The sequence below is a fragment of the Schistocerca americana genome, chromosome 3 (assembly GCF_021461395.2).
Source record: "Schistocerca americana isolate TAMUIC-IGC-003095 chromosome 3, iqSchAmer2.1, whole genome shotgun sequence".
NCBI classification, from domain to species: Eukaryota; Metazoa; Arthropoda; class Insecta; order Orthoptera; family Acrididae; genus Schistocerca; species Schistocerca americana.
Window position 1 is genome coordinate 469,371,308 of NC_060121.1, and position 12,469 is coordinate 469,383,776.

The window sequence follows — 12,469 nt, forward strand, 5'->3', positions numbered from 1 at the left end:
GTTAATTTTATTATTAATTGCCACTTACACAGTGTGTTCAATATGAGCACTGCAAATGCCAATGAGATGCTGCATCTGTAGAACAATGTCACCAACAGTTGCTCACAGTAGTTACCATGGAATATGAGCAACATGTTGCTGCATACTGGACTTCAGATCATGAAGAGGCTGAGCATGGTGCTGGTGAATGCCTTCTTTAAGATATCACCAGAGCCGAAAGCTACATGGGTTCAGATCAGATGATCTTGCAGGCCATGCATCTGGAAAATCTCTGGAGATGACACATTCATGGAATGTCACATCAAGCAGATCTTCCAATGGGCGAGTGACAAGAGGTTTTGCCCTATCTTGCATGAAAACAGTGTTTCCACATAGTTGGGCTCTTTCAAAGCAAGAATAACATGCTGTATTAGGAGGTCTCAATAATGTGAGAAGTCATGGTACACCTGACAATCCCTCTGGGTGTATTTTCTTGAAAGAAGAAAAGATCGAGAATGAAGGTGCTCATGCATCCACAACACACAGTCACATATGGTGAGTGCAATGGTTCTTCGTGCACAACATATGGTTTAACAGTACCCCAAATTCAGTAGTTCTGTGTATTCACCTCACCCTGTGGTATAAATGTGCTTCATCACTCCCCAAAGTTGTGCCCAGCAACATGGTGTCAACTTCAATTTGTGCCAGAAACCAAAGAGCAAATTTAGAACTTTGCAGCAGAGCATGAGGTTTCAGTTGCTGCACCATCTGGATATTGTACAGGTATCAATGTAAAATACACCACAAAACTTTCCATGCTATTGACTATGGGATAGACAACCCTTGTGAGACTGCACAAGCACTAGCACTACCCAGGAGTGTGCTTCACAGTCAGTTAGCATTTAATGACACTGGGCCTGTCCTCATACCTGTCAATATAGCACTGTAACTGCTGTTCACATGCAACAGTTTCACTAACAGTGCATCATCTCTCTCCCCAACAGCCATACCATTCACTCACGTTAAGGCTTGTCAAATGACAGCATGGATGTCATACTGTCATAAGAACAGTATACAGTACCAAATTTGCACCTAGTGACCACAACTGTATCAACATTTGCAGCATAAATTGGGTCTGCATTATTGTATTAGAATATCTGCCAAGTGTCACACCTCAACAAAGCAGGTGCCACAATCCTTTGCAGTTTTTTCAAATGGATTTTCTGTCACTGGTTGACAGGAGGGAAACAATTTTTTGCTAGTAAAGCTGCCATCTTTCAAATACGATATATGTAGTTATAAGAAACCACAAACATTCCACCCCCCCCCCCCCTTCGAAACACAGCATCTGAAAGTACGGTTACACTGAATTGACCACATGACTTTCACAGCTGGCAAATTAATAATGATGATGTAACTTACCAACAACAAGTTCCAGACCTGTCTTCGGACTTCTACATCCATCCCTGAAGTCGGCTCATCCAATATCAACACCTGTAACATTCACAACAATTAACACACATTTACAAGCACAGCCATATCTGCAACCCACCATACCTCACTCACACGCACCACAACCTCAAATACTTGGACATCAATGTGATGTACAGCTTCATCACACACACACACACACACACACACACACACACACACACACACACACACACACCAGCTTAATCAAGTTACTGAAATCATTGATATTGGCACAGCTGGAGTTGGCCCAAGGCTAGCAGGCCACAGCCCAAGCCCAGGAAGGCCATTGATGCCAGGGAGCAAGCAGTGGCCTGAGGGTGGCTTTTCCCATAGCCCAAAGAGTGAGACAAAGTTGGTGGCTTGGCAGCCAGAATCTAGAGAGGGCAGAACTGGCTTTCACAAAATAGCAGAGAATGGCTACTAAGAAATACTAAAAAATTATGTATAACAACGAACTATCCATTTACATTTGAATGTATGTTGTAATTTACAAATTCATTAACAACCATTATAAACTAATTAACAAATTCATCATATCACATTCCAAACACAGTAGCATCATCATGGCCATGGGGAGCATGTAATTACATTTCATTATTAATTATATTATAAAAACTACAGAAATCAAAATGATATTATACAAACCATTATAAACTAATACCCCTTGAACACTTAATGCAATCAAGGTATTGCATAATAGCTGAGGTCATCACTGAAAGTCACATTTCTTTAACTACTTCATTTATTGTATTGTACAATGTTTTATGTCTTCTTAATGATGCAGGTGTGCTAGAACACCATATTCTTCACACTTATTCAGAAAATGAATACAGGATGACATCCCTTGATCCTTTCCCTATGTAGCCACGTATCAAATGTATAGTTTATTACACAATTTCTCAATTAATTAATTAATTAATTAATTAATTAAATGTTAATTCAGCCAATATTAAAGACACTCATCACTTTCTTGTGATGAAACTACATTACTGGGGAAAAACTGCAAAATGAACTGTGTTTGTAATATCCATTACAGGGAACACCCATGTCCCACCAATGAGTAGATACTCCTGCTCAATAGCTTCAGCCATTTGAATGGGGTCGCACTGTCGGCCTGCGGGGTACTGAGTGGACGTATCAGTGGCTTCCTGCACGTTTTGGGCACAATGTATAGGTGGTACATCGCTGCTTTCAACAGTGACCTGTGGAACATTCCCACATCTGTGGACCAGATTCTAGATATCCGTGTAGTCAGATGCACACCAAGACTGACACACTATGCGAGCAGTGGTGGCCAACTGAACATCATCCATTTGTTTGCTACACTGTACAGGTTGTTACCCATCTGCTACTGCCATTTCTCAACAGGAAGGTGAAATGGCTTTTTAGCAGGACAATCATGTCCAGATACGGCTGCTGTAATGTACTGTGCTCTTTGTGGTATAAGACTGCCCTAGCCAGCAAGATCCCAAGACCTCTCACCAACTGAATACTTGGGGCACATGATGCAATGGGAACTTACTTGTTCTTCAAGGCCTGTGAGAACCATTGCTGAACTGCAACAAAAGGCACAAGAAGCCTGGGACAATCTATCAGAGGATGCCATCCATCACCTTTACAATAATTTACATGTGAGAATACATGCTTGCATGTCTACCAGAGTGGGGTGCACTGCACTGATGCAACTGTTTGAGCACTGTTTACTACGAGTTTTCCATCATTTGGTTTGAAATTGTTATCATATACTCTTACAATGATGAGCTCCCTATAGCCTCACTTGCCAATAAAATGCCCACATGCTTGCATACATCCCTTGCAGCAGCGTATTAGACATAGAGAACATTGTGTGTGGAATGAGGGTGTGGGCAGATCTAGACACTTCTTTAAACATGTATGTTGTATTTGTGAATTGTATCTATTTTAAATTGTGATCCATTTGATGTATTTTGTGACTGTTGTAAAATTTGGTGGGCTTACAGAGATCATTGAACTTTGAACCATTTCAGCTGCATTTTTTAAATAATGCTGGTTAAGCAGTAGAAATCTACTCCTGATTGTGTGAGTTTAGATATGCCAACTACTATATTGAGCTTGCTTTATTGATGAGCTGGCAATTATTTTCTGTACATTTTGGTGGAATGGGAACTGGCATTTTTGAACCACAACTATTTAGTTAGTAGTCAGAGAATTACTACCACATAAATATGAAATAAAATGTTCTTTACTGCAACTGATAATTATTGTTGTTTTACTTTATGCTTAATCACATTTTTTGTAGGACCACCATTTCAATTATTTGTGTGTTTTACTGACTGAATAAATGATCAGGTCATTTAATCTACATGCTTTCGTGTTGCCTATAATCAGTCATTCCAAAGACTACAACCTTTTTACCATTTTATTAATACTTCATTTATCTCAACTTGTATTTAATTTCATTTCATACAACATACTGAAACTTACATAAGTTAAAATGCAGGGTTATGATTTAAAGTAATTTTGCATCAAGTTTAGCTACTGAACATGATGTTGCATAGCTCAACCCCAAGATAATATTGCACTAATCTTTAAAATAGAGTCATGCATTTTCCCAGTCATGTTGTGAGAGTGACAATCAACTAATAGATACATCTACATCTACATATATACTCTGCTAGCCACCAAGCAGTGTGTGGCAGATGGCAATTTTCGCACCAAAGTCATATTCTCCCCTCTCTGTTCCACTCGGCGATCGCACGAGGCAAAAACGACTGTCTGAACACCTTGGTACGAGCTCTAATTTCCCTTATCTTTGAATGGTGATCATTATGTGATCTAAAAGTTGGTGGTAATAATATATGCTCTACATCCTCGGCGAACATTAGATTTCGGAATTCAGTAAGCAGCCCCTTCCGTTTAGCATGTCGTCTATCTGCAAGTGTATTCCACTTCAAACTTTCTATGAGATATGTAACGCTCTCGCGATGACTAAATGTACCAGTCACTAATCTTGCCCCTCTTCTTTGGGCCTTCTAAATCTATTGAATCAGACCCAACTGGTAAGGTCCCATACAGACAAACAACACTCTAAGACAGGATGAACTAACATATTGTAAGCAATTTCCTTTGTTGAAGGATTGCATTGCTTCAGGGTTCTACCAATAAACCACAATCTAGAGTTCGCCTTGACCTTTACTTGTGTAATCTGATCATTCAATTTGAGATCATTTAGAACAGTCACACCCACATACTTGATGGATGTTACCGCTTCCAAAGACTGGGCATTTATTTTGTACTCTTACATTACTGGGGATTTTCGCCTTGGTTATACACAGTAGGTTACACGTACTAATATTGAGATATAAATGCATGGTGTAATGAGTGGCAGTTATTTTCTGCAAATCCTCATTGATTTGTTCATAACTTGTGTGTGATACTACTTTCCTGTAGACTAAAGCAACATTGGCAAACAGTGTAATGCCGCTGTCAATACCATCAACCAGATCGTTTATGTAAATCGTAAAAAGCAGTGGGCCTATTACGCTGCCCTGTGGCACACCTGAAGTTATGCTTGTTACTGCTGAAGTCACACCATTCAGGACGACATACTGCTCTACATCTGATAGAAACTTTTCTATACAACTGCATATGTCATTGGATCCCCTCCATGAACCATGGACCTTGCTGTTTGTGGGGAGGGTTGCGTGCCTCAGCGATAAATACAGCTGAACCATAGGTATAACCACAATGGAGGGGTATGTGTTGAGAGGCTAGACAAACATGTGGTTCCTGAAGAGGGGCAGCAGCCTTTTCGGTAGTTGCAGGGGCAACAGTCTGGATGATTGACTGATCTGGCCTTGTAACACTAACCAAAATGGCCTTTCTGTGCTGGTACTGTGAACGGCTGAAAGCAAGGGGAAACTACAGCCATAATTTTTCCCAAGGGCATGCAGCTTTACTGTATGGTTAAATGATGATGGCGTCCTCTTGAGTAAAATATTCCGGAGGTAAAATAGTCCCCCATTCAGATCTCCGGGCGGGGACTACTCAGGAGGACATAGTTATCAGGAGAAAGAAAACTGACGTTCTACTGATTGGAGCGTGGAATGTCAGATCCCTTAACGGGGCAGGTAGGTTAGAAAATTTAAAAAGGGAAATGGATAGGTTAAACTTAGATATAGTGGGAATTAGTGAAGTTCGGTGGCAGGAGGAACAAGACTTTTGGTCAGGTGAATACAGGGTTACAAATACAAAATCAAATAGATGTAACGCAGGAGTAGGTACAATAATGAATAAAAAAATAAGACAGCGCTAAGCAACTACAAACAGCATAGTGAACACATTATTGTGGTCAAGATAGACATGAAGCCCATGCCTACCACATTAGTATAAGTTTATATGCTGACTAGCTACACAGATGAGGAAGAGATTGAGGAAATGTATGATGAGATAAAAGAAATTATTCAGATAGTGAAGGAAGACGAAAATTTAATAGTCATGGGTGACTGGAATTCGAGTATAGGAAAAGGGAGAGAAGGAAACATAGTAGGTGAATATGGAATGGTGGTAAGAAATGAAAGAGGAAGCCGCCTGGTAGAATTTTGCACAGAGCATAACTTAATCATAGCTAACACTTGGTTCAAAAATCATAAAAGATGGTTGTATACATGGAAGAGGCCTGGAGATACTAAAAGGTATCAGATAGATTATATAATGGTAAGACAGAGATTTAGGAACCAGGTTTTAAATTGTAAGGCATTTCCAGGGGCAGGTGTGAACCCTGACCATAATCTATTGGTTATGAACTGTAGATTGAAACTGAAGAAACTGCAAAAAGGTGGGAATTTATGGAGATAGGACCTGGATAAACTGACAGAACCAGAGGTTGTAGAGAGTTTCAGGGAGAACATCAGGGAATGATTGACAGGAATAGGGGAAAGAAATACAGCAGAAGAAGAATGGGTAGCTATGAGGGATGAAATAGTGAAGGCAGCAGAGGATCAAGTAGGTAAAAAGGTGAGGGCTAGTAGAAATCCTTGGGTAATGGAAGAGATATTAAATTTAATTGATGAAAGGAGAAAATATAAAAATGCAGTAAATGAAGCAGGCGAAAAAAGGAAAAGAAACGTCTCAAAAATGAGATGACAGGAAGTGCAAAATGGCTAAGCAGGGATGGCTAGAGGAGAAACGTATCTCACTAGGGATAAGATAGATACTGCCTACAGGACAATTAAAGAGACTTTTGGAGAAAAGAGAACCACTTGTATGAATATCAAGAGCTCAGATGGAAATCCAGTTCTAAGCAAAGAAGAGAAAGCAGAAAGGTGGAAGAAGTATATAGAGAGCGTGTACAAGGGTGATGTACTTGAGGACAATATTATGGAGATTGAAGAGGATGTAGATGAAGATGAAATGGGAGATATGACACTGCGTGAAGAGTTTGACAGAGCACTGAAAGACCTAAGCCGAAACAAGGCCATGGGAGTAGACAACATTCCATTAGAACTACTAATAGCCTTGGGAGAGCCAGCCCTGACAAAACTCTACCATCTGGTGAGCAAGATGTTTGAGAGAGGTGAAATACCCTCAGACTGTATGTAATAATACCACTCCCAAAGAAAGCCGGTGTTGACAAGTGTGAAAATTACCGAACTATCAGTTTAATAAGCCAGGGCTGCAAAATACTAACATGAATTCTTTACAGAAGAATTGAAAAACTGGTAGAAGCCAACCTCGGGGAAGAACAGTTTGGATTCTGTAGAAATGTGAAGCAATACTGACCCTACAACTTATCTTAGAAAATAGATTAAGGAAAGGCAAACCTACATTTGCATTTGTAGACTTAGAGAAAGCTTTTGACAATGTTGACTGGAATACTCTCTTTCAAATTCTGAAGGTGGCAGGGGTAAAATACAGGGAGCAAAAGGCTATTTACAATTTGTACAGAAACCAGATGGCAGAGATAAGAGTCGAGGGGCATGAAAGGGAAGTAACTAATTGTTTTTTGCTGTATATTCTATAGAATTTACGTGCATTAGTGTCAGATAGATGTGATAAACTGAAGGTTTCAGTTTTTATTTGCATCTGAATAATATGAACGAAGTTTCTGTTTAGGACAGTTTCGTGTGTAGGTAAATGTTTGTTTACGTTCTTAACTGACATTACATACACTGAATTATCAATTAAGTCAGTGCACAGTACTCAGTATTTACGTTTATAAGTGTCATTTAGACTTGATACATTGGAGGTAGCAGTTCTTATACGTTTTATTGGGGAAAGTGATACTGACAGTGAATTCTAACCTCACTTGTAAATGTTTGACTAGCACAACCTGTGACCGTTAACAGTTAAGCAAATGTAAAGTACGTGGTAAATTAGTGTTACACTAAAATATCTGAGTAAATCAGTGTTACAACACAACTTCTGAGCCCATCTTACATACAGTTTAGTTAGCAGAACGCTAAAACTCACCTCACCATCTGCTTAAATTCTTTAGCTTGGTGTGTGCTTCAGTGATTGTGTACTGTAAGCCCATTGGTTTCTATAAAGTAGAGTTCGTATTTGTGTTTTACATTCTGAACTCTTATTGTTAGCTAAAGGTTTTGTTTTGTACCTGCATATGTCAGTGTACAATACTCAGTATTTATGTTTATTTGTGTCATTTAGACTGTGTACATTTAAGGTAGCAGTTTTTATAGTTTTATTAGGTCATTTTTGTGTGTACATAAACGCTTGATTCCATTATAAATTTGAAGTATAATCAGTAGTTGTAGCTTACCATAGGTTACTGTTTAATTTGTTAATAATATTCACTAGATAGCCCCTCGCAGTTTACTGTAGGTCACTGTCTTATTCTTTAGTATTCACTAGATGGCCTCTAGCAGGAAAGTAAGCACCAGATCTAGCTTCTACCATACACTTTTATTGTTTTTCATTGTTGAGTGTCCTTTCTGCCAACTAGAGTGTAGGTGTTAACCTTGTGTGGCAGTAGAGCAGTAGGTTTCCTTAAGTTTCTTGTAGTAAATCAGTTATTAGCTAGGTGGATAGGGACTGTGTCTGTTGTGTGTGGATGCAGGAGTAGTTGGCCACAGTCCAAATGCAGCTGGAAGCTTTGTTGGCCACAGTCAACAAGCTCAAGAGTGCCATCTTGAAGTGCGGTGGGGATGGGGTGCCTGGGGCAGCCTCTGCTGTACTAGATGTGCAGGGGGGGGGGATGTCACAGCTCTCAGTCACTGAGCCGACCTCAGGTGCAACTGAGCCGGCCGGCCAACTCTCACCTCAGTGGGGGTGGTGGACTGTGTCGAGGTCTCTAGCCTCAAGGCGAAGGCTGCATGGGGGATGCAGGCTCCTGCCAAGTCCCATGCACTTTGCTAATAGATTCAGTGTGCTATCTGATGCTGGAGGAGGGGAGGGGGGGGAGGAGGCAGAGTCCGATCAGAATGCGCCTTCAGCCAGGAGGATAGCGAATGCTCCTTCAGCAAGGCCCGGACAGTCATGTGGGGGTAGGGGTTTGTTAGTTATTGGGAGCTCCAATGTTAGGCAGGTCACGGAGCCCCTCAGGAACATAGCAGCTAGGGCGGGGAAGAAGTCCAATGTTCACTTGGTGGAAGAAGTCCAATGTTCAGTTGGTGGCCTTCTTCGGGATGTGGAAGAGGCTCCTCCCGCGGCTATCAACCGTGCGGGGTGCAGCCAGCTGCAGATTGTTGCACATGTTGGCAACGACGACGTCTGTCATCGGGGTTCTGAGGAAATGCTTGGGTCCTCTCGACAGCTGGCTAAATTGGTGAAAGTGACCTCCATCTCACGAGGAGTGGAAGCCAAGCTGACGATCTGCAGCATCGTACCCAGGGTGGACTGGGGTCCTCTTGTTTGGAGCCAAGTGGAGAATCTAAACCAGAAGGTATGTTGACTCTGTGACAAAAATGGTTGTAGATTCCTTGACCTACGCTATGGGGTGGAAGGTTGTAGGATGCCCCTCGAAAGATGAGGTGTGCACTACACACAGGAAGGTGCTACATGCGTAGCACAGTACTTGTGGTGTGCACGTGGTTTATTTTTAGATTAGGTTCCTCCCCTTGCGAAATAAACTGTTGAACTGAAAAATTACCAGTTCATGACCCTGATGTGGGTGTGCCAACTGTAAAAATTGTTAGTTCACCTAAACAGGTCATTCCAGAGGATTTAAATATGCTAACTCTCATGTTAGTAAACTGTCGAAGTGTCTGTAGTAAGATTCCTAAGTTACTGTCCGAAATAAAACAGTATCAATGCCAATATTGTATTAGGTACTGAAAGCTGGTTGAAATCAGACATAAATAGCAGTGAAATTTTGAACTTGGATTGGCCAATGTTTAGGAAGGATAGGACTGATGCTATGGGATGTGGTGTGTTCATTGCAGTTAAAAGCTGTTTAAACGCAGTTGAGATCGATACTGGGTCGGACTGTGAAGTAGTCTGGATAAAGCTGTCAATCAGACAAGGAGTGACCATTGTATTAGGATGTTTTTATAGACCACCAGCATCTGCAACAAATGTTGCAGAATGTTTCTGGGAAAGTCTTGAGTACATAGGAAATAAACATCCAAATTATCCATTAGTTATAGGTGGAGACTAATCTGGCAGCCATTGACTGGGAAAATTCCACATTTATCGCAGGAGGCAGAAGCAAAGACTTCGTGTGAAGTTATTCTAGGAGTGCTCTCAACATACAACCTTGATCAATTGGCTGGATAACCAACTCGAGATTGGAACATATTAGATATCTTGGCTACGAGCAGACCTGATCTTTTTGAGAAAGTTAATCTAGAAGAAGGTACTTACGACTATAATGTCATTGTGGCTTCTATGTCAGTGGAAGTTGCAAAAAGAAAACCAAAGAAACAGCGTAGAGTTTTCTTGTTTGTGAAAGCAAATAAAAGTGTCATTAATGAATATCTTCATAGACAGCTCCAAGCATTCACCATGGGACACAAAGATTTTGAGCATCTTTGGTTGGAATTTAAAGGTATTGTCCACTACATGCAAGAGAAGTATGTTCCTAGCAAAAATATAGGGGAGGGAAAGGATCTGCCTTGGTACAACAAATATTTTAGGAAGTTGCTGAGAAAGCATAGGAAGTTGCTGAGAAAGCAGAGTATTTTGCACAGTCATTTCAAATGTAGTCACTGCCCCGCTGACAAACAGAAATTATGCTAAATTAAAGCAGCTGCCAAAAGGTCAATGAGAGATTCTTTTAACGTATTTGAAAGCAATATTTTATCTGCAAATTCTAAAAATAACCCCAAAAAATTTTGGTCGTACGTAAAACCTATGAACGCTACAAATAATCCAATACCTTCTCATGCTGACAGTACGGGTAATGTAACAGATGATGATAAACAGAAGGCCAAAATTCTAAACCTAGCTTTCAAAAACTCATTTACAGTAGAGGACTGCAGCACCATTCCCCCTCTCAATTATCGAACAAACGCATGGATGGCTGACATAGTGTTTAGTGTATCAGGGATCGTAAAACAGTTAAGATCATTAGACACCAGGAAGGCATCTGGCCAAGACGGTATCCCCATAAGATTATATGTTGACTGTGCTACAAATATAGCACCATTCTTATCCATCATCTATCAGAGATCATTAGAACAGCAGAAAGTTCCACGGGATTGGAAGAAGGCCCAGGTCATAGCAATCTATGAAAAGGGTAGAAATTTGGATGCACATAATAACCAGCCAATTTCACTGACATAGATTTGTTGTAGAATCGTGGAACATATTTTGTACTCAGACGTTGATTATCTAGACTCTGAGAAGCTCATCTGCAGAAACCAGCATGGTTACAGGAAACAGTGGTCATGCGAGACACAGCTGGCCCTCTTTGTGCATGATACACAACATGCTCTAGATACCGGCTCCCAGGTTGATGCCATATTTCTCGACTTTCGAAAGGCATTCGACTCAGTTCCACACTGTCGCTTGCTCCAAAAAGTGCGTGCTTATGGTCTATCCAATGACATGTTGTTGTTGTTGTTGTTGTTGTTGTTGTTGTGGTCTTCAGTCCAAAGACTGGTTTGGTGCAGCTCTCCATGCTACTCTATCCTGTGCAAGCTTCATCTCCCAGTACCTACTGCAACCTACATCCTTCTGAATCTGGTTAGTGTATTCATCTCTTCGTCTCCCTCTATGATTTTTACCCTCCACACTGCCCTCCAATACTAAATTGGTGATTCCTTGATGCCTCAGCACATGTCCTACCAACTGATCCCTTCTTCTAGTCAAGGTGTGCTACAAATTTCTTTTCTTTCTAATTCTATTCAGTACCTCCTCATTAGGTATGTGATCTACCCATCTAATCTTCAGCGTCCTTCTGTAATACCAACTTTAGAAACTTCTATTCTCTTCTTGACAAAACTATTTATTGTTCACGTTTCACTTCCATACATGGCCACACTCCATACAAATACTTTCAGAAACGACTTCCTGACACTTAAATCTATACTCATTGTTAACAAATTTCTCTTCTTCAAAAAAGCTTTCCTTGCTGTAGCCAGTCTACATTTTATATCCTCTCTATTTCAACCATCATCAGTTATTTTGCACCCCAAATAGCAAAACTCATTTACTACTTTAAGTGTCTCATTTCCTAATCTAATTCCTCAGCATCACCTGACTTAATTCGACTACATTCCATTATCCTCGTTTTGCTTTTGTTGATGTTCATCTGATATCCTCCTTTCAAGACACTGTCCATTCCATTCAACTGCTCTTCCAAGTCCTTTGCTGTCTGACAGAATTACAATGTCATCGGCGAACCTCAGTTTTTCTTTCTTCTCCATGGATTTTAATTCCTACTTCAAATTTTTCTTTTGTTTCCTTTACTGCTTGCTCAATATACAGATTGAATAACATCAAGGATAGGTTACAACCCTGTCTCACTCCCTTCGCAACCACTGCTTCCCTTTCATGCCCCTCGACTCTTATCTCTGCCATCTGGTTTCTGTACAAATAGTAAATAGCCTTTCGCTCCCTGTATTTTACCCCTGCCACC

At 40.6% G+C, this 12,469-nt stretch overlaps 1 protein-coding gene across 2 annotated transcripts in view; it reads right to left on the reverse strand.

Moving 5' to 3' along the window:
• The window catches only part of LOC124605138 (phospholipid-transporting ATPase ABCA1-like), a 423,943-nt gene that overhangs the window by 216,763 nt on the left and 194,711 nt on the right, over positions 1-12,469 (reverse strand). For both annotated transcript variants that reach the window (XM_047136621.1, XM_047136620.1), the window contains one exon: positions 1,402-1,473. In XM_047136621.1, coding sequence (XP_046992577.1) covers positions 1,402-1,473 — 72 coding nt within the window. The remainder of the gene's footprint in view (positions 1-1,401; positions 1,474-12,469) is intronic.